At 38.9% G+C, this 22,077-nt stretch overlaps 1 protein-coding gene across 8 annotated transcripts in view; it reads left to right on the plus strand.

Annotated features, from left to right (window-relative positions):
* Positions 1–22,077, plus strand: part of CCDC7 (coiled-coil domain containing 7) — a 391,847-nt gene that overhangs the window by 239,869 nt on the left and 129,901 nt on the right. For all 8 annotated transcript variants that reach the window (XR_012030726.1, XM_072825155.1, XM_072825157.1 and 5 more), the window contains 3 exons: positions 8,553–8,663; positions 11,392–11,502; positions 15,117–15,221. Coding sequence is in view for 7 of the 8 variants with exons in the window: in XM_072825155.1 (XP_072681256.1) it covers positions 8,553–8,663; positions 11,392–11,502; positions 15,117–15,221 (327 nt within the window). In the remaining variant the exon portion in view is untranslated. The remainder of the gene's footprint in view (positions 1–8,552; positions 8,664–11,391; positions 11,503–15,116; positions 15,222–22,077) is intronic.

Below are 22,077 nucleotides of genomic sequence, written 5' to 3' on the forward strand. Positions count from 1 at the left end.
GAAAGACAGTCTCTTCAATAAATGGTGCTGGGAAAATTGGACATCCACATGCAGAAGAATGAAACTAGACCACTCTCTTGCACCATACACAAAGATAAACTCAAAATGGATGAAAGAACTGAATGTGAGACAAGATTCCATCAAAATCCTAGAGGGAGGAGGAGCAAGATGGCGGAGGAGTAGGGTCTCCAAATCACCTGTCTCCACCAAACTACCTAGAAAACCTTCAAATTATCCTGAAAATCTATGAATTCGGCCTGAGATTCAAAGAGAGACCAGCTGGAATGCTACAGTGAGAAGAGTTCGCGCATCTAGCAAGGTAGGAAGACGGGGAAAAAGAAATAAAGGAACAAAGGCCTCCGAGGGGGAGGGGCCCCGCGAGGAGCCGGGCTGAGGCCGGGGTGAGTGTCCCCAGGACAGGAGAGCCCCGACCCGGAGACGCAGGAGCTGCACCGACCTTCCCGGGCGGAAAGGGGCTCGTGGGGAGTTGGAGCAGGACCAGGAGGGCGAGGAGGCCCTCGGGCTCCCGGGGACAGTAACAGAGCAACTGCGCGCCCAGGAGAGTGCGCCGAGCTCCCTAAGGGCTGCAGCGCGCACGGCGGGACCCGGCGGGACCCGGAGCAGCTGAAGGGGCTCGGGCGGCGGCTCCGCGGAGGGGGCTGCGCGGCCCCGGGAGCAGCTCGGAGGGGCTCGGGCAGAGGAAGAGGCTCCGTGCGGAGGGGGCTGCGCGGTTCCAGGAGCAGCTCGGAGGGGCTCGGGCGGCAGCTCCGCGGAGGGGGTTGCGCGGCCTGGGAGCGCGAATCCACCAGCGCAGGCTCCGGAGCACAGGGCGCCGGGACACAGCCCAGGATCCCGCCTCCCCCGGGACAGGCAGAGGCCGGGAGGGCCCAGGACAGCAAGGACGCTCCTGCCCCAGCTGAGCACATCAGCGGCCCCGCCCCGGAGCCTCCAGGCCCTGCAGACGGAGTTCCTGCCGGAGCTGAATCCAGGTTTCCAGAGCTGCCCCGCCACTGGGGCTGTTCCTCCTGCGGCCTCACTGGGTAAACAACCCCCACCGAGCCCTGCACCAGGCAGGGGCACAGCAGCTCCCCCAACTGCTAACACCTGAAAATCAGCACAACAGGCCCCTCCCCCAGAACACCAGCTAGACGGACAACTTCCAGGAGAAGCCAAGGGACTTAAAGAACACAGAATCAGAAGATACTCCCCGGTGGTTCTTTTTTTGTTTGTTTGTTTTTGTTTTTGTTTTTGTTTTTGTTTTGTTTTGCTTTTTGATTTGTTTCCTTCCCCCACCCCCTTTTTTTTTCTCCTTTCTTTTTCTTTCTCTTTTTCTTCCCTTTTTTTTTTTTTTCTTTTTCTTCCCTTTTTTTTTTTTTCCTCTTTCTCTTTTCTTTCCTTCTTTCTCTCCTCTCTTTTTCTCTTTTTCCCAATACAACTTGCTTTTGGCCACTCTGCACTGAGCAAAATGACTAGAAGGAAAACCTCACCTCAAAAGAAAGAATCAGAAACAGTCCTCTCTCCCACAGAGTTACAAAATCTGGATTACAATTCAATGTCAGAAAGCCAATTCAGAAGCACTATTATACAGCTACTGGTGGCTCTAGAAAAAAGTATAAAGGACTCAAGGGACTTCATGACTGCAGAATTTAGAGCTAATCAGGCAGAAATTAAAAACCAATTGAATGAGATGCAATCCAAACTAGAAGTCCTAACGACGAGGGTTAACGAGGTGGAAGAACGAGTGAGTGACCTAGAAGACAAGTTGACAGCAAAGAGGGAAACTGAGGAAAAAAGAGACAAACAATTAAAAGATCATGAAGATAGATTAAGGGAAATAAACGACAGCCTGAGGAAGAAAAACCTACGTTTAATTGGGGTTCCCGAGGGCGCCGAAAGGGACAGAGGGCCAGAATATGTATTTGAACAAATTCTAGCTGAAAACTTTCCTAATCTGGGAAGGGAAACAGGCATTCAGATCCAGGAAATAGAGAGATCCCCCCCTAAAATCAATAAAAACCGTTCAACACCTCGACATTTAATTGTGAAGCTTGCAAATTCCAAAGATAAGGAGAAGATCCTTAAAGCAGCAAGAGACAAGAAATCCCTGACTTTTATGGGGAGGAGTATTAGGGTAACAGCAGACCTCTCCACAGAGACCTGGCAGGCCAGAAAGGGCTGGCAGGATATATTCAAGGTCCTAAATGAAAAGAACATGCAACCAAGAATACTTTATCCAGCAAGGCTCTCATTCAAAATGGAAGGAGAGATAAAGAGCTTCCAAGACAGGCAGCAACTAAAAGAATATGTGACCTCCAAACCAGCTCTGCAAGAAATTTTAAGGGGGACTCTTAAAATTCCCCTTTAAGAAGAAGTTCAGTGGAACAGTCCACAAAAACAAAGACTGAATAGATATCATGATGACACTAAACTCATATCTCTCAATAGTAACTCTGAATGTGAACGGGCTTAATGACCCCATCAAAAGGCGCAGGGTTTCAGACTGGATAAAAAAGCAGGACCCATCTATTTGCTGTCTACAAGAGACTCATTTTAGACAGAAGGACACCTACAGCCTGAAAATAAAAGGTTGGAGAACCATTTACCATTCGAATGGTCCTCAAAAGAAAGCAGGGGTAGCCATCCTTATATCAGATAAACTAAAATTTACCCCAAAGACTGTAGTGAGAGATGAAGAGGGACACTATATCATACTTAAAGGATCTATTCAACAAGAGGACTTAACAATCCTCAATATATATGCTCCAAATGTGGGAGCTGCCAAATATATAAATCAATTATTAACCAAAGTGAAGAAATACTTAGATAATAATACACTTATACTTGGTGACTTCAATCTAGCTCTTTCTATACTCGATAGGTCTTCTAAGCACAACATCTCCAAAGAAACGAGAGCTTTAAATGATACACTGGACCAGATGGATTTCACAGATATCTACAGAACTTTACATCCAAACTCAACTGAATACACATTCTTCTCAAGCGCACATGGAACTTTCTCCAGAATAGACCACATATTGGGTCACAAATCGGGTCTGAACCGATACCAAAAGATTGGGATTGTCCCCTGCATATTCTCGGACCATAATGCCTTGAAATTAGAACTAAATCACAACAAGAAGTTTGGAAGGACCTCAAACACATGGAGGTTAAGGACCATCCTGCTAAAAGATAAAAGGGTCAACCAGGAAATTAAGGAAGAATTAAAAAGATTCATGGAAACTAATGAGAATGAAGATACAACCGTTCAAAATCTTTGGGATGCAGCAAAAGCAGTCCTAAGGGGGAAATACATCGCAATACAAGCATCCATTCAAAAACTGGAAAGAACTCAAATACAAAAGCTAACCTTACACATAAAGGAGCTAGAGAAAAAACAGCAAATAGATCCTACACCCAAGAGAAGAAGGGAGCTAATAAAGATTCGAGCAGAACTCAACGAAATCGAGACCAGAAGAACTGTGGAACAGATCAACAAAACCAGGAGTTGGTTCTTTGAAAGAATTAATAAGATAGATAAACCATTAGCCAGCCTTATTAAAAAGAAGAGAGAGAAGACTCAAATTAATAAAATCATGAATGAGAAAGGAGAGATCACTACCAACACCAAGGAAATACAAACGATTTTAAAAACATATTATGAACAGCTATACGCCAATAAATTAGGCAATCTAGAAGAAATGGACGCATTCCTGGAAAGCCACAAACTACCAAAACTGGAACAGGAAGAAATAGAAAACCTGAACAGGCCAATAACCAGGGAGGAAATTGAAGCAGTCATCAAAAACCTCCCAAAACACAAGAGTCCAGGGCCAGATGGCTTCCCAGGAGAATTTTATCAAACGTTTAAAGAAGAAATCATACCTATTCTCCTAAAGCTGTTTGGAAAGATAGAAAGAGATGGAGTACTTCCAAATTCGTTCTATGAGGCCAGCATCACCTTAATTCCAAAGCCAGACAAAGACCCCGCCAAAAAGGAGAATTACAGACCAATATCCCTGATGAACATGGATGCAAAAATTCTCAACAAGATACTGGCCAATAGGATCCAACAATACATTAAGAAAATTATTCACCATGACCAAGTAGGATTTATCCCTGGGACACAAGGCTGGTTCAACACCCGTAAAACAATCAATGTGATTCATCATATCAGCAAGAGAAAAACCAAGAACCATATGATCCTCTCATTGGATGCAGAGAAAGCATTTGACAAAATACAGCATCCATTCCTGATCAAAACTCTTCAGAGTGTAGGGATAGAGGGAACATTCCTCGACATCTTAAAAGCCATCTATGAAAAGCCCACAGCAAATATCATTCTCAATGGGGAAGCACTGGGAGCCTTTCCCCTAAGATCAGGAACAAGACAGGGATGTCCACTCTCACCACTGCTGTTCAACATAGTACTGGAAGTCCTAGCCTCAGCAATCAGACAACAAAAAGACATTAAAGGCATTCAAATTGGCAAAGAAGAAGTCAAACTCTCCCTCTTCGCCGATGACATGATACTCTACATAGAAAACCCAAAAGTCTCCACCCCAAGATTGCTAGAACTCATACAGCAATTCGGTAGCGTGGCAGGATACAAAATCAATGCCCAGAAGTCAGTGGCATTTCTATACACTAACAATGAGACTGAAGAAAGAGAAATTAAGGAGTCAATCCCATTTACAATTGCACCCAAAAGCATAAGATACCTAGGAATAAACCTCACCAAAGATGTAAAGGATCTATACCCTCAAAACTATAGAACACTTCTGAAAGAAATTGAGGAAGACACAAAGAGATGGAAAAATATTCCATGCTCATGGATTGGCAGAATTAATATTGTGAAAATGTCAATGTTACCCAGGGCAATATACACGTTTAATGCAATCCCTATCAAAATACCATGGACTTTCTTCAGAGAGTTAGAACAAATTATTTTAAGATTTGTGTGGAATCAGAAAAGACCCCGAATAGCCAGGGGAATTTTAAAAAGGAAAACCATATCTGGGGGCATCACAATGCCAGATTTCAGGTTGTACTACAAAGCTGTGGTCATCAAGACAGTGTGGTACTGGCACAAAAACAGACACATAGATCAGTGGAACAGAATAGAGAATCCAGAAGTGGACCCTGAACTTTATGGGCAACTAATATTCGATAAAGGAGGAAAGACTATCCATTGGAAGAAAGACAGTCTCTTCAATAAATGGTGCTGGGAAAATTGGACATCCACATGCAGAAGAATGAAACTAGACCACTCTCTTTCACCATACACAAAGATAAACTCAAAATGGATGAAAGATCTAAATGTGAGACAAGATTCCATCAAAATCCTAGAGAAGAACACAGGCAACACCCTTTTTGAACTCGGCCATAGTAACTTCTTGCAAGATACATCCACGAAGGCAAAAGAAACAAAAGCAAAAATGAACTATTGGGACTTCATCAAGATAAGAAGCTTTTGCACAGCAAAGGATACAGTCAACAAAACTCAAAGACAACCTACAGAATGGGAGAAGATATTTGCAAATGACATATCAGATAAAGGGCTAGTTTCCAAGATCTATAAAGAACTTATTAAACTCAACACCAAAGAAACAAACAATCCAATCATGAAATGGGCAAAAGACATGAACAGAAACCTCACAGAGGAAGACATAGACATGGCCAACATGCACATGAGAAAATGCTCTGCATCACTTGCCATCAGGGAAATACAAATCAAAACTACAATGAGATACCACCTCACACCAGTGAGAATGGGGAAAATTAACAAGGCAGGAAACAACAAATGTTGGAGAGGATGCGGAGAAAAGGGAACCCTCTTACACTGTTGGTGGGAATGTGAACTGGTGCAGCCACTCTGGAAAACTGTGTGGAGGTTCCTCAAACAGTTAAAAATATACCTGCCCTACGACCCAGCAATTGCACTGTTGGGGATTTTCCCCAAAGAGACAAATGCAATGAAACGCCGGGACACCTGCACCCCGATGTTTCTAGCAGCAATGGCCACGATAGCCAAACTGTGGAAGAAGCCTCGGTGTCCAACGAAAGATGAATGGATAAAGAAGATGTGGTTTATGTATACAATGGAATATTACTCAGCTATTAGAAATGACAAATACCCACCATTTGCTTCAACGTGGATGGAACTGGAGGGTATTATGCTGAGTGAAGTAAGTCAGTCGGAGAAGGACAAACATTATATGTTCTCATTCATTTGGGGAATATAAATAATAGTGAAAGGGAAAATAAGGGAAGGGAGAAGAAATGTGTGGGAAATATCAGAAAGGGAGACAGAACGTAAAGACTGCTAACTCTGGGAAACGAACTAGGGGTGGTAGAAGGGGAGGAGGGCGGGGGGTGGGAGTGAATGGGTGACGGGCACTGGGTGTTATTCTGTATGTTAGTAAATTGAACACCAATAAAAAAAAAAAAAAAAAAAAAAAAAGAAATGAAAAAAAAAAAAAAAAAAAAAAAAAAAAAAAAAAAAAAAACAAAATCCTAGAGAAGAACACAGGCAACACCCTTTTTGAACTCGGCCATAGTAACTTCTTGCAAGATACATCCACGAAGGCAAAAGGAACAAAAGCAAAAATGAACTATTGGGACTTCATCAAGATAAGAAGCTTTGCACAGCAAAGGATACAGTCAACAAAACTCAAAGACAACCTACAGAATGGGAGAAGATATTTGCAAATGACATATCAGATAAAGGGCTAGTTTCCAAGATCTATAAAGAACTTATTCAACTCAACACCAAAGAAACAAACAATCCAATCATGAAATGGGCAAAAGACATGAACAGAAATCTCACAGAGGAAGACATAGACATGGCCAACATGCATATGAGAAAATGCTCTGCATCACTTGCCATCAGGGAAATACAAATCAAAACCACAATGAGATACCACCTCACACCAGTGAGAATGGGGAAAATTAACAAGACAGGAAACACCAAATGTTGGAGAGGATGTGGAGAAAGGGGAACCTTCTTGTACTGTTGGTGGGAATGTGAACTGGTGCAGCCACTCTGGAAAACTGTGTGGAGGTTCCTCAAACAGTTAAAAATAGACCTGCCCTACGACCCAGCAATTGCACTGCTGGGGATTTACCCCAAAGATACAAATGCAATGAAATGCCAGGACACCTGCACCCCGATGTTTATAGCAGCAATGGCCACGATAGCCAAACCGTGGAAGGAGCCTCGGTGTCCAATGAAAGATGAATGGATAAAGAAGATGTGGTTTATGTATGCAATGGAATATTACTCAGCCATTAGAAATGACAAATACCCACCATTTGCTTCAACGTGGATGGAACTGGAGGGTATTATGCTGAGTGAAGTAAGTCAGTCAGAGAAGGACAAACATTATATGTTCTCATTCATTTGGGGAATATAAATAATAGTGAAAGGGAATATAAAGGAAGGGAGAAGAAATGTGTGGGAAATATCAGAAAGGGAGACAGAACGTAAAGACTGCTAACTCTGGGAAACGAACTAGGGGTGGTAGAAGGGGAGGAGGGCGGGGGTGGGAGTGAAAGGGTGACAGGCACTGGGGGTTATTCTGTATGTTAGTAAGTTGAACACCAATAAAAAATAAATTAAAAAAAAAAAAGAACCAGTGTGTCTGTGCGACACATCTAACAGGTTCCACTGTCCTACACTAAGTTAACAAGATTATTTTCTTTATGGTTGGAGCCCCACTACCCAAGGCTATGAGTTGCTGGTAAAGCAACAAGTTTAAAGCAACTCATTAAACATGAGTCTCAAAAACTTGGTGTGTCATAGCCTATCCATCAGTGCCTGAGACATAATAAGAGCTAACAAAAGTCACTGGGTAAAACTCAGCAGTGTCTACAGTGACTTTTAGTGACCAACTACATTGTTTTCTGTTTTATATTTCCTGTGTTTCATTTTATAAAGGTAAGTAGTAAGTATCTCTCTTCATTCACCAACACTCCTCCCCCCCCCCATTTCCCTTTCATACTTAAAAGATAGCATACTAGATATTTTTTCTTTCAGGTTCTTTTCCACTAAACATCATTTCATAGAAATACCATCAAGTCAGTTTATAGGGAATGTTTATATAACATTCCTTCTATACTTGTGTGTACAACTGTACCTCATTATATCCTATAGTTTATATTATCATAATTTATATACTTTATCAATTTTCTATGCTTGTGCATTTAAGCGGTTTGAGATTTTGCAATTACAACTATGTTAGAATGAATAATCGTGTGCATATATATTTTCATTGTTTTGTCTATAAATATATATTAACTGAAAACATTAAAAACCTAAGAAAACTAGAGATTAAGGTAAAACACATTTGAGGCCTAGGAATATTAATGATATGATAAAATGCTTTCTACACATGCCCATTAAAACTCTTCTAACAGTTTTATATCAGATATAGCATTATGATAGTTAACTTATAACTTTATAAAAATAAAAAATGCTTGCTATAAATTTGAAATCTAGGTATTTCACAATATGTCTCTTTTTTATTTACTTGGCTAAATACTTCTCTATGTAGTTCAGTATGAAGTACCAGATGAAAATCATGTGCTTGAGCATCAAGACTCAATGTCAAAACCAGAGATTCAAGTGAAGAAACAAATAATTCAAAAGAGGGAAAGACTTGGTAGTAAGTATAAAATTACAAATAACTTTATTTTAAATTAGATGTTTCTATTTTGGTTCATGAGTATGTATTTGAACATATATTTTATAAAAATGTTACACTTTGACCAAAACATGAATACTCTAAGATGGCTAGAGAAAAAAGCAAAAATATTGCTACCCTTTGGTTGGAATTTCTGGTCTAAAGATCATTTGATGACCACAAGACAAGCAATCTGAATAACAATAATTTTCAATTATTCATCTGTTTTTGGGCCCTCAGGAGATCAAAACAGTACCCAGAGCCAAAATAGTACCTTAAGGAAAGAGAATGGCCTCAGATGTTCATGTCTTTCACCTCCCTTTTTCTCTACCTCCTTGGTCAATATGGGCACTGTCAAGGCTCTCTGAAGGAGTGCTACCATCATGAGTCCTACAGTTTGCTCCTCTCCCTCATTAGTTGAACAAGATGAACCTCTTTCTTCATGAAGGCAAACTACCCAAGTCCCAAGATCTCTGAGTTGCTGGACAAAGCAATCCTCAGGATTCTGTCCTCTTTTTCATTAAAGTGTGAGTCTCAGTAGCTCACTGCATCATAGATTGTCCATTAGTTCTAGCAGCATGCTAGAACTAACAGTAGTTACTGTGCAAAAATGGGCATCTTGTTAGGTGAATCAGGGGCTAAAAAGAAAAAGACAGTTGTTCCCCTAAAGAACTGAAAAGCTTATGTAAACAACACAATAGCTCTCTAGAAAGCCCCATGGTATCTTCTAGTACTTTCTGAAAGGCTTTTGCCTAACTGGCAAAGTGCCCCCTGGCTCTTATGCAAATAATCTAATAATATCCTTCTCCCTATCATGTCTTGCAGACTCATAGTACTTCCCAAAGTATTCCTTTGGGAAAGTATTGTGTTTCATTGACCACACATTCATTGTGGTAATTTGCTAGAGAGAGATGCAGTTTTTTAATTGATCTATTAAAATAAGCCAAACTTAGAGTAATAATTAACTTTTATTCTTTTACTACCATAGTATAGGCTATATTCTGGAAAGGGGAGAGTACCAGCTTTACTAATGTTCTATTTTACCCCATGGAAGAGCACCAGGCAAGGGTCAGATACCTTAATGCATACAGAAGTGAGGGATAGTCTCACAGCTGAAGAGACCCCAAATTAAAGACTCCTACCATTTTATGGGCCCTGGGACTGGAGTAGCTGGACCTCTAAACAACATCAACACATTTACTCATTTGCCTAATCTTGTAATGCTTTTCAAATGGTTTCAGAAGTGGTTAGCACATACCACTGGAAAAATAAACCAACCAGAAATATTTCATGATTTGTTTTTGGTCCACCTGCCCCTCCTTACCCCAAATCTCATGTCCAAGAGTAAGAATTTACGTTAAATATTATACTGGTGAGTTATTGCTCTTATTTTTCCTTCAGCAGTTTCATTTTCACTTGACTAAGTTTGTTTTCAATTTTCATTCCACTTTCTTACCCTTATTGATTTAGTTTTATTTTGAAAATGTAGAACATGAATCTACTTCCAAAAGTTGAAAATATATGAAAGGTATGCTTAGAACAATGCCATCCCTCTCTCAGTCTTCCCCTGTCATTTTGTAGATAACTAATTATATTGCTTTAAAAAAAAGATTTTATTTATTTATTCATGAAAGACACACAGAAAGAGGCAGAGACACAGGCAGAGGGAGAAGGAGGCTGCCCCTGGGGAACTCAATGCTGGATTGAATCCTAGGACTGTGGGATCACACCCTGAGCCAAAGGCAGAAGCTCAACCACTGAGCCACCCAGGTGTCCCTGCTTTCTGATATATTTATTATGTTTCCTCTATTTGTCTTTATATATATTTTCTTCTTCTCTACCCAAAAGTAACATTCCCCTTTTCATTTTTTTAACTTAATGTTATTCCTAGTAATCCATTCAAGTTAGTTTATAGAGATCTGTATCATTCACATTACAGCTGTATGTACCTTTGTTTGTACAACATTATCTACTATAATTTATACACAACATAATGTATAGTATATACCTTAGTTTATTTCACCACTCTGCTCAGTTTAAAAATTTGTATAGTTGTAAATATTGGCAATTTGCAGGTATTTTGTAATTAATAACCTCATACATAGGAATTTTCTTTTAGTTGTCTGAATGTATATTAAAGTATACATCATTATACTTTATGTATATTAAAGTATTAAATACTTTAATAGTATATTAGTATATTATATTTATGTATATTAAATAGTATATAGTATATTATATTTATGTATATTAAAGTATTAAAGTAACCCAAGAAACTAGAGACTGTATATAGTATAATATTATACTTGAAACATTATAATTGGGACACCTGGGTGGCTCAGTGATCGAGCATCTTCCTTTGGCTCAGGGCATGATCCCAGGATCCAGGATCGAGTCCCGCATCAGGCTCCCTGCAAGGAGCTTGCTTCTCCTTCTGCCTCTCTTTCTCTCTCTGTCTGTCTCTCATGAATAAATAAATAAATCTTAAAAAAAGAAACATTATAATAGAGACATTAGTGATACAGCTTCAACACATACCCATTAAAAGTATTCTTACAATTTTCATGTCACATCTGGTATGGCAACTTGCCTATAACATTATTAAAATGAGAAAAAAAATTGCTGTGTGTTTGTTACAAATTTTAAATCTAGACATTTTATAGTAGATCTATTTTTTCTATTAATAGCCTAAATAAATCTCTTTCTGTAGTTCATGATTATGTACCAGACAAAAATCTTATGCTTAAGCATCAAGATTCAGTGTCAAAACTTCAAATGCAAGTACAGAAACAAATAACTTCCAGAGAGAAAAAATCTAAGAGTAAGTAATATAATTAAAGATCACTTTACATTTTTTAAAAATGAATATCATAAGATCTTTTTTATTTACTTCATGAACATGCATTTGAACATATAATTTATGGAAAATTTACAATTTGACCTAAAATATTAATATCATAAAACCCATTTAACATTTGTTTGGAATATCTATTCGTAAGATGATTTCATGGCAGGCTCTTGAACTCAGTGTCCACTAAAACCCAAAAACTAGTCAATGGTCCCTCAAAAGGTGTTTACTTTCAGTCAACTACAGGATATTGGGCCAAAAGCCCAAACAGGCACCTCCAACATGCTTTAATTGGCAAACAGATGTGCTAAACTTGTAACTCAAAAGGCAAAATGAATTAGAGGGGCAAGGAGAAGCATGGCCTATATCGGATAGTTGGAGAACCTTCAGGGCATTCTGTTGTCATGCCCCACGCAAAGTAGAGGTCTTTTTGGTAATCTAATTGATGGGTGTCATCATCAAGATAGTCATGTAGAGAATGTGTGACCACCATTAACTGGGCATCCTTTGTATTTATTGGAGCTAAGAGCCTAAGCATGACTAGAACTTGGCAGTTGCTCCTTCTGGAGTGAGACACACTGTCCCTTTCCAGTTTATTCCTTGAAATTTCACATGGATCATAGGTACTTCTGCCTTGTCTAAGCTAATGACCCACCCATATTAGTCCATATTGGTCAACATGGTATACAATCCTTGTTGGGCCATGCCCTTGCCTGGGCCAACTAAGAAGATGTCATCAATATAGGGAAGAATAGTGCTCCAGCTAAAAGTGGGACTTTTTCCAGGTCATGGCCTTGTAGAAGGATGTTAAAGGTGTATTGCAACCCATTACACATAATAGTTGCAATTATGATCATCTGTGTGGATGGGAATGCTGAAAAGAACATTTGCAATATGAATTACTTTATACCTACTTCCATCAGCTTGGGCAATAGCCCAATGTCAGGTAATGCCAGCACCAAAGGCTGTACTACACAGTTGAGCCACCAACAGTTATTTTCAGGTACCCAAGGCCTTGTGCAAAAGTCAGATGTTGGACTTTGGCTTTCTTAAGCAAGCAATAAGAGCAATTATTTATTTTTATCCCCAAGACAATTGGTACTGTTTTGGAGAGACAAAAGCACTCAGTGCTGGTGGCCTGGTAAGCTTCCAATTTTCTACATGCCCCATTAAAATTGTCCTAACTGCAGCAATTCCCCTTAGGGTTTAGTGTGGTTTCATTCAGAAATGCATATAGACTATACAATACATAACACCTATAACAATAATATATTCAGGAGTAGGCACCATCACAATGGTGATATGCATTAGCCCCCAGGGACCCATCCAAATATAGTCTGGGTACGGGTCTTGGTGGTGGTGGCTTCAGACAAAAAGCCAGTGAGCATTATCAATTTCCTCCTCATTTTTATGCCAGGGATTTGGGGCATTAAAGTCACCTGTGCACCACTATTCAAAAGGCCAAAGTAATGTAGCTCTACTCCAGGTCTACTTTGAACTTTGACTTTGGCATAAAACCTCCATTTCTCACTACGGACATAAGGACATTATCATTTGATAGTCTTTTTTTTTTAAGCCAAAAAGTTTGAGTAAAATTTTACAGGGCTCTGATCCTTTTCATAATTCACTGGAAGAAGAAACAGCATTGGTCTTAGTTAGAGGGTCCATCACTGGGCAGTCTCTGGGAGGACTGCTATTTGTCTCCTAATGGAACACTACTTGACCAAGAATTTCTCAGTGGAAAGCCTATTCATCTTTTCTTTTGACTCCCATGTTTAGTTACCAGACCCAGGATCTCTGGGAAAGCTCTTACCCAAATCTTCTAGTATGTGCCTGATTATCCATTTTTATGTCACTCTATTTGATGGTCTCTCTTTATTATATTGGCAGTTGCTTTTTCCTTGCCCAAGAATTTGTCAGTTATGATCTGAATTATGTCACTGACAAATTGACCTGACCTTATTAGGAGGTTCAGTTGAGCTTGATAACCAGCAGGGGTGGCATGAATGAACCTAGAGTCTTGTTAACCTTGTTGTCCACTAGGGCAATACTCTAACTCTCTCACTGTAGAACGAAGAGACCACCAGTACAGTTTGCAATGCTCCTCGTGTCTCTGTAGACATGATGCAAGCATGTATTTTAGTCATGGGGAACACATCATGGGTGGGCCAAAGCTGTCAGAGCCCAAATAGCACCCAGCTGAGGAAGAACAACTTGTGTGTTCCTCTCAGCCTCCCTGATCAAGTTTTCTGTGGTCAGAATATTCTAAAGGAGGGTACTATAGTGGTACACCCCACAAAGTACCACTGTCCCTCACTAAGTTTAAGAAAATTACCTTCTTCATCATTTGAGCAAGCAACCCAAGTCTCTAAGGTCTTTTAAGGTCACTAGCAAAGTAATCCCAAAGAGTTATTTATTCATTTAATTAAACCACAAGTCTCAATAACTTGTATGTTGTAGGATGTCTTTCATTGCCTGGGACCTCACTAGAGCTAGCAACAAACATTGGACAAAATTTAGCTTAGAGAGTATTTGACATTTTTAACCCTATCATCAAAGGACAAGAGCATTAGTGGAGGAATTGCTTCCCTAGATTTCTCAGAGCCCTTCTGTTGGATCTCTAATTTGACCCAGGCATTTTGGCCATGGAGTCAGTGGCTAAAGAAAAGGACCACTGATACCTCTCAAACATAGGATCTTCATCCTTTTTTTATTTTTCCAGAAAGACATTTTGCTTAATTGAGCTACCATGCTTGTCACCATCTGTCACCGAGAGAAAGCTTCTAGGCATGGGGGAGGTCACTTAAGATAAGCCAAATTAAAAGTAAAAATTAACCCTTTATTCACTTACTACAATGATAAAAGCAGGAGTCTAAACATGAAAGGGCACTGACTTCCATGAGTGCTTCAACCTACGTTTCATATCCCCATGAAATATCAGGCAAGGATTGGATGTATTAGCTCATCTAGATGGGAAGGGGAATATCTCACTCTATGTACAGTTATTTGTACAACATTATATCCCTATACATACTACATATACTATATGTTTATATACCCACATATATACAACATAATTTATTGTAATTGATACTGAACAATTTTGTTTTATTGAGAAATAATTGGCATGACATCATTATATAAGTTAATAATGGTTTGACTTGTATATATTGTGGAAAATAGTATTGTTTGTGGTATATATATTAGTTTACTCAACCAATCTCCTATGTTTGAATACTTAGATAATTTTAAATAGTTTACAATTACAAATAAGGTCATATTGACTAATCTTGCGCCTATGCATTTTCATTGGTTGGTATATGAATGTGTATTAACCTAAAGTATAAATAACCTGACTAAATTAGTGTCATAAACATACTTAGTGCCTGGAATATTTATAAAATAGACAACTTCAGTACATACCCATTAAAAATAGTCTCAGAATTTTCAGTTAGATATGGTATTATGATAATTGATTTGTGATTTTATAAAAATGGGAGGAAATGGTGCTATTCACTTGTTATAAATTTGAAATCTAGATATTTCATGATATATCTATTTTCTTATTAATTTAACTCTTTATGTAGCTGTTGATGAAGTACCAGATGAAAATATTATGCTTAAACATCAAGACCCGGTGTTAAAAACCCAAGTACAATCAAAACGAAAAACTTCAATAGAGGAAAGACTCAGTAAGTATAATAATTATAGATAACTTTATATTGTTTTAAGTTAAATGCGTCAGAACTTTCTTTGGTTCATGATTACATAAGTGAACATGTATTTTATAGAAATTTTAAACTTTGAATACAGAAAATGTGAATACTCTAACATAACTAGAGAACAAAACATATTTCTATTAATATGTTTTGGTTGGAATTTCTTATCAGAAGATTGTTACATGACCAAGGTCATGTTCTCAGTTTTCACCATGGTCAACAATAGACCAATACTTGTCTCATAAAGAATATGCACTTTTTAGTCAACGGACAGAATGCAGACCCAAAGCCCAAGGGGTGTCTTGTGACCTCCAGTAGAGGTCTTCTGCCATAATCTCCAGCATACAAAAAGACATGTTGCTGAGATTTGTAACTGAAACAGCAAATGGAAATCAGAGGGGTCCAGAAAAGGGCAGCAAAGATGGTCAGTTGAAGGACCCCTAGGGGATCCTGTCCAGTACAGCCCCAGCCAAAGATCACAGATGGCTGCTCTATGATCCCTGTGAGAGCATGGCAGTATCTCAATGGTCTTACTAACTGCTCAGATTATTTTTATTTTGGGGGACACAGAGGACCAAAAGCATGACAATTGGCTTCTTTGGGATGATACATTAAGCTCTTTATTGATCATGCCCAGAAATTTTACTCTGGACTTAGGTCCTTGTACCTTATTGGTAATAATGGCATACTATGATAATTTCATCAATAGATTGGAAAGATAGCACCCTCCTTAAGAGTGAGATTTTTTTCCAGTTCTTGACCCATGCATTGATTACAGATAGTTGGGGAGTTTAGGAAGTGTTATAGAAGGATATTTGCGATACAAGGCAATTCACACTACATGCAACAAACTAATCCTGATCATCTGCATGGAGAGGGATGCTGAAAACGGCATTTGTGATGTCATCTGTAGCATAGCAAGTTCTATCACTTTGGGCAATAGCCTCTATAACTGTCATAATGTTAGGTACCACCAATGACAAAGGCAGCACTGACAGTTTGCATAGCCCTAATCAATTTGGGGTCTAAACTTCAGAAGTCTTGCATGTAGGACAGGTGGAACCATTGATTGGAGAAATAATTTACAGACATTGTTGGCTTTTAAAAAAAATATTTAAAGATTTTATTTATTCATGAGAGAGAGAGAGAGAGAGAGAGAGGCAGAGACACAGTCAGTGAGAGAAGCAGGCTCTATGCAGGGAGCCTGATGTGGGACTTGATCCCAGGTCTCCAGGATCACACCCTGGGTAGAAGGCAGGTGCTAAACTGCTGAGCCACCCAGGGATCCCCCATTGTTGGCTTTTTAAATTTCAACAGTGAAAATAAATAAATAAATAAAAAATAAATAAAAATAAATAAATTTCAACAGTGAAGGCAGTTATTCCTTTTTATTTTCCTGGCTGTTGACATTGTGTTTGGTAGACAATGGTGCTAGATGCCAGTAGTTTGGTAGGTCATGATTTTCCATGTATCCCACAGAAGTACCTTTCCTTTAGCAAATCTAATCAGAGGTTAAGAGTAAATGCAATTGCTGGTTGGTATATAAAGTACATTTCTACCAATAATATATTCAGTAGTAGAAGCCATAATAATTGGGGTGGCCCAAAGAAATTCATGCACACTTGGGTCTAGAAAAGAGGCCTGATGGCCTCAGACCTCTCAGAGAATTATGTTTCTCCTTATCCTGTGTCAGAGATTATGGGGTCACAGGAATTTGTTCACTAGTGTCCAAAGGGCCCCAAAATGTAATCTTTTACCTCTTTGAACTCTGACCTTTGAACTCTTGGCTATGTCTAACTTCTAGTCTTGTTCATTTCCAAAAGCTTAGAGGTTTGCATAAAATTTAAAAGGGTCTGTATTGATGGATCCCACAAGGTACCACTCTCACTAAAGCTTTAAAAGATTATCCCCTTCATCAAGGAAGCAAACTACCCAAGTCTCAAGACTCACTGGGATAGCAGAATAGATGGAATAGCACTTTTATTAGTCAATAGTAGCCATTACTATTTGGACCTTCGTGCCTGATGGGAACCTGATGGCTCACAACTAGCTATGCATTGTTGGTAGAGAGCCCACCAGTTTGTTCCTTTGAGAGACCTTGTTGTTTGGCAACCAGGTCCAAAGATGACTTCCGTAAGGCCATTGCCTGGATTGTATTCAGGAGAGTTGCCATTTTTATAACATTCTTTCCAGTGGTCAGTATTTTTTATCTATGCCATAGACACTTTTACCATGTCCTAAAATTTGTCAGTTAAGCTATGGATTGTGTCGTGGATGGATTGACGTGATCTTATGAGGAGGTTTGATTGAGCTTGATAATCAACATGATTGACAAGTGAATCTAGAAATCTGAATATGATCATCAGTCTTGTTATCTGTTGTTCTCACTTGCTAATTGTGTACCTGAGAGGTCACCAGGATGGTTCTCCAGGCCACTATATTCTCTGGAAAGATAGTAATACATGTTTTTTAGTGCTGGGAACTCATCATATGTGGGCCAAAACTGTCAGAGCCCAAATAGTGCCCAGCTGAAGATGGAGCTAGTCTCAGTTCTACATCTTTCCATTTTTCTTCCCCACTTTAGGCAAAGTGGCCACTGTCAGAAATTCTGAAATGGGGGGGGGGGTCTTTAGTAATACTTCACAAGGTGCCACTTTCACTTACTAAGTTTAATAAGAGAAAGGGTTGGAAGGCCTATCCAATAAGATGGTCTAAGTTGAAGTGCCTGAACAATATAATGCCTCACCTGAGGTCTCCTCTGCCTCTTACAAAGGTTCCCAATGTATGTACCTGAGCTACAATGCAGATATGGCCAGCCCAAATGGACCTTGACTCATTAGTGCAATTGCCTCCTCTACAGTACCCTGACTGTGTGTCAACTGTAGTATGAGGTGTGACATTTTCCTCATGACAACTGCCAAACAAAGCCTTTGTAATTATATATCATTGGATCTAAAAGATCACACATAGAATTTTGGCCTGAGTCAGATTCTCCTCATAATTTATACATATACATATATACGTATATGTAAACATACACATATGCATGTATGCATACAATACACACATTCATTTACACACATATATGTGCACATATAAAAACATATTTTTTCTTTTCTCTTTCTTTCTTTCTTTCTTTCTTTCTTTCTTTCTTTCTTCTCTCTCTCTCTTTCTCTTTCTTTCTTTCTTTCTTTCTCTTTCTTTCTTTCTTTCTTCTTTCTTTCTTTCTCTTTCTTTCTTTTTCTTCTTTCTTTAAATCCAATGAGCTAATATATAGTGTAGCATTAGTTTCAGATGTAGGGTGCAGTTCTTCATCCATTGCATAGAGCACCCAGTGATCATTACATGAAGTGCCCTCCTTAATACTCATTGCCCATCCCCCCACCCACCTCTCCTCCAGCAACCCTCAGTTTATTTCCTACAGTTTAGAGTCTCTCAGGGTTTGCCTACTTCTCTGTTTTTATTTTATTTTTCCTTCCTTTTCCCTATATTCATCTGCTTTATTTTTTTAAATTCCACATGAGTGATATCAAAAGAAACAGTCAACAAAACTAAAAGACAACCTACAGAATGGGAGAGGATATTTGCAAATGACATATCAGATAAAGGGCTAGTATCCAAGATCTATAAAGAACTTATTAAACTCAACAACGAAGAAACAAACAATCCAATCGTGAAATGGGAAAAAGACATGAACAGAAATATCACAGAGGTATTTGTTTTTCTCTGTCTTATTTTGCTTAGCATAATATCCTCTAGTTCCATCTACATCAATTCAAATGGCAAAATTTCATTCTTTTTGATGGCTGAGTAATATTCCATTATATACATATACCACTTCTTCTTTATCCATTCATCATCTGTCAATGTACATCTTGGGCTCTTTCCATAGCTATTGTGGACATTGCTGCTATAAACATTGGGGTGCCGATTCCCCTTTGGATCATTATGTTTCTTTCCTTTGAATAAATACCTAGCAGTACAATTCTTGCATCAAAGTGTAGTTCTATTTTTAACTTTTTGAGGAACCTCCATATTGTTTGACAGAGTGGATGCACCAGTTTGCATTCTCACCAACAGTGCAAGAGGGTTTCCCTTTCTCTACTTGGTCGCCAACATCTGTTGTTTCCTAAGTTGTTAACTTTAGCCATTCTGACTGGTGTGAAGTGGTATCTTATTGTGCTTTTGATTTGTATTTCCCTGATGATGTGGAATATTTTTCCATGTGTCTGTTGGCCAGTTGTATGTCTTCTTTGGAGAAATGTCTGTTCATTCTTCTGCCCATTTCTTGACTGGATTATTTGTTCTTTGGGTGTTTAGTTTGATAAGATCTTTATAGATATTGTATATTAATCCTTTATCTGATAAGACATCTGTAAATATCTTCTCCCATTATGTAGGTTACCCTTTAGTTTTGTTGACGGTTTTCTTTGCTGTGCAAGAGTTTTATCTTGATAAAGTCTCTATTGTTGATAGGTAAGTACTTAGTGCCATTTTGTTACTTCTTTTATTATTGCTTTTGTAGTTCTTCTTTGTTCCTTTCTTGATTTGCTTCTTCTCTCATTATTATTTGGCTTTCTTTAATGATATATTTAGATTTCTTTCTCTTTATATTTGCACATCTTTTACTGGCTTTTGATTTGTGGTTACCAATTGATTTATATATAACATCACTTCATATACTAGTCTATAGTAAGTTGATGGTCATTTAGTTTTGAACCTATTCTTTACTCCTCTCCCCACCTCCACATTTTAGGTATATTGTGTCATGTTATATACATCCTTTTACTTTTTGATCCCTTGAATGAATTTTACAGATTTATTTATTTTTACTGATTTTATGCTGCTGCTTCTTCTTCTTCTTCTTCTTCTTCTTCTTCTTCTTCTTCTTCTTCTTCTTTTTATTCTTATGGTCTTTTCTTTCCATTCAAATTATCCTCTTTAACATTTCTTGTATGGCTGGTTTAGTCTTGATAAATTCCTTTAATTTTTGTTTGTCTGGGAAACTCTTTATCTCTCCTTCTATTCTGAATGATAGCTTTACTGGATTCTTGACTGAAGATTTTTTTCCTTTCAGCACTTCGAATATAACATGCCCCACTCTTCTGGCCTGCAAAATTTCCACTGAAAAACCCACTGATAGCCTTATGGGGTTTCCCTAGTATGTAAATATTTTCTTTTCTCTTTACGTTTTTAAAATTATCTCTTTATCACTATTTTTTTTCCAATTTAATTGTTTGTGTCTTGGTGTGTCCCTCCTAGGGCTGATTTTTGTTTAGGGCTATCTATGTATCTTTGATCTAGATGTCTATTTCCTTCCCCAGATTTGGGAAATTTTCAACTATTATTTCTCCAAGCAAATATTCTGCCTTCTTTTCTCCCTCTTCTCCTTCTGGGATCCCTCTAATGCAGTGTTATGCTTGATAGTGTCACTGAATTCACGAAGTCTAATTTCTTTTTATATTATTTTTTTTCTCCTACCTACTCAGCTTGATTGTTTTCCATTACTCTGCCCTTCTGGTTGTTGATCTATTTATCTGCTTCTTCTCTTCTATTATTTACTGCAACTTGTATATTTTTAATTTTATTTGTTGAGTTCTTCATCTCTGATTTTTGAATGTTTTCTCTTTGTTAATGGCCTCACTGAGGTCCTTGACTCTTTTCTCAAGTTCAGTTAGTAGCTTTATGACTATTACTTTAAATTCTCTATCAGGCATGCTACTTATCCCCATTTCACTCATGTCTCTAGGTGTGATTTGGTCCTGTTATTTTATTTTGGACATATTCCTCTGTCTCCTCATTTTATCTAACTTTCTATAACTGTTCTTCTGTGTTAAGAAAGTCAATTATGTGTTCTGCTCTTATACATAGTGGCCTTATGAAGAAGAGTTCCTATAGTGCCCTGCAATGCAGTGTCTTCTGTCCATCTGAACCTGGCACTTCATGGGGATCTCCCAAGTGTGTCACATGTGCTCTGCTGTTGTGGCTGAGCCACTTTTTCCTTCAGTCTAGTCATCTGCAATGGCTCTCATTACCTATTATAGACAGTGTTTCATCCCCATGCTGTTAGTGGTCCAGTCTGGGGCTGCCTTAAGCTTGAGTTGAATCAGACCAGGCATTTGTCAGAGATGCAGGGTCATCAACCTGCAGGGCACTTTCCTTGTGTTGTCTCCTGTGAAGCTTTCATTGGTGGGTGTGGCCTGCACTCAGACCAGCATTCTGCCCCCAGCTCACTACTGGGGTTGCAATCTGAGTTGTGTCTGTGATTATATTTTTCTCTCCCCAGGGGAGAGGAGTCATTTTGGAGGTGCTCACCCCTATCAAGGCTGCTTGCACACTACAAAGTGAAGGCTTGTGGTATCACTTTGGGTAGGCTCTAATCAAGAGTATGTTGGAGAGGGCAGATCCACAGAAGCCTGTGTGCAGGATGCATGGTATTAGCAATTTAGTAACAAGTGTCAGGGTAGTGCTATTCCCAAAGATGGCCATATGTTTAGACTAGGGGTGGGGGAGAGGCATGACTCTGGTCAGGTCCTTTGTTCCTGGAGAAGTCTCCCAAGGATCTCTTCCTCTAGAGCACATGCATTGAGATAGGTAAACAAATATTCCTCCCATATGCCCCCAGGTATTTTTCAAAATGCTGTTTCCATGCTGCATTTCTGTGGGCTGTTTGTTGTACTCTTTAAGAGGGAAACTCAGTTTTCTCTAACCCTCCCTGCTCCCAGGAAGCGAAGCCCACTGATTTTAAAGTTCCAGGTCTTAAGTCTCACTGTTTGTAAGAAATTCAACCTGTCTGGTTTTCAAAGCCAAATGTTATGGGGATTTGTCT

The sequence above is a fragment of the Canis lupus genome, chromosome 5 (assembly GCF_048164855.1).
Source record: "Canis lupus baileyi chromosome 5, mCanLup2.hap1, whole genome shotgun sequence".
Taxonomy (NCBI): domain Eukaryota; kingdom Metazoa; phylum Chordata; class Mammalia; order Carnivora; family Canidae; genus Canis; species Canis lupus.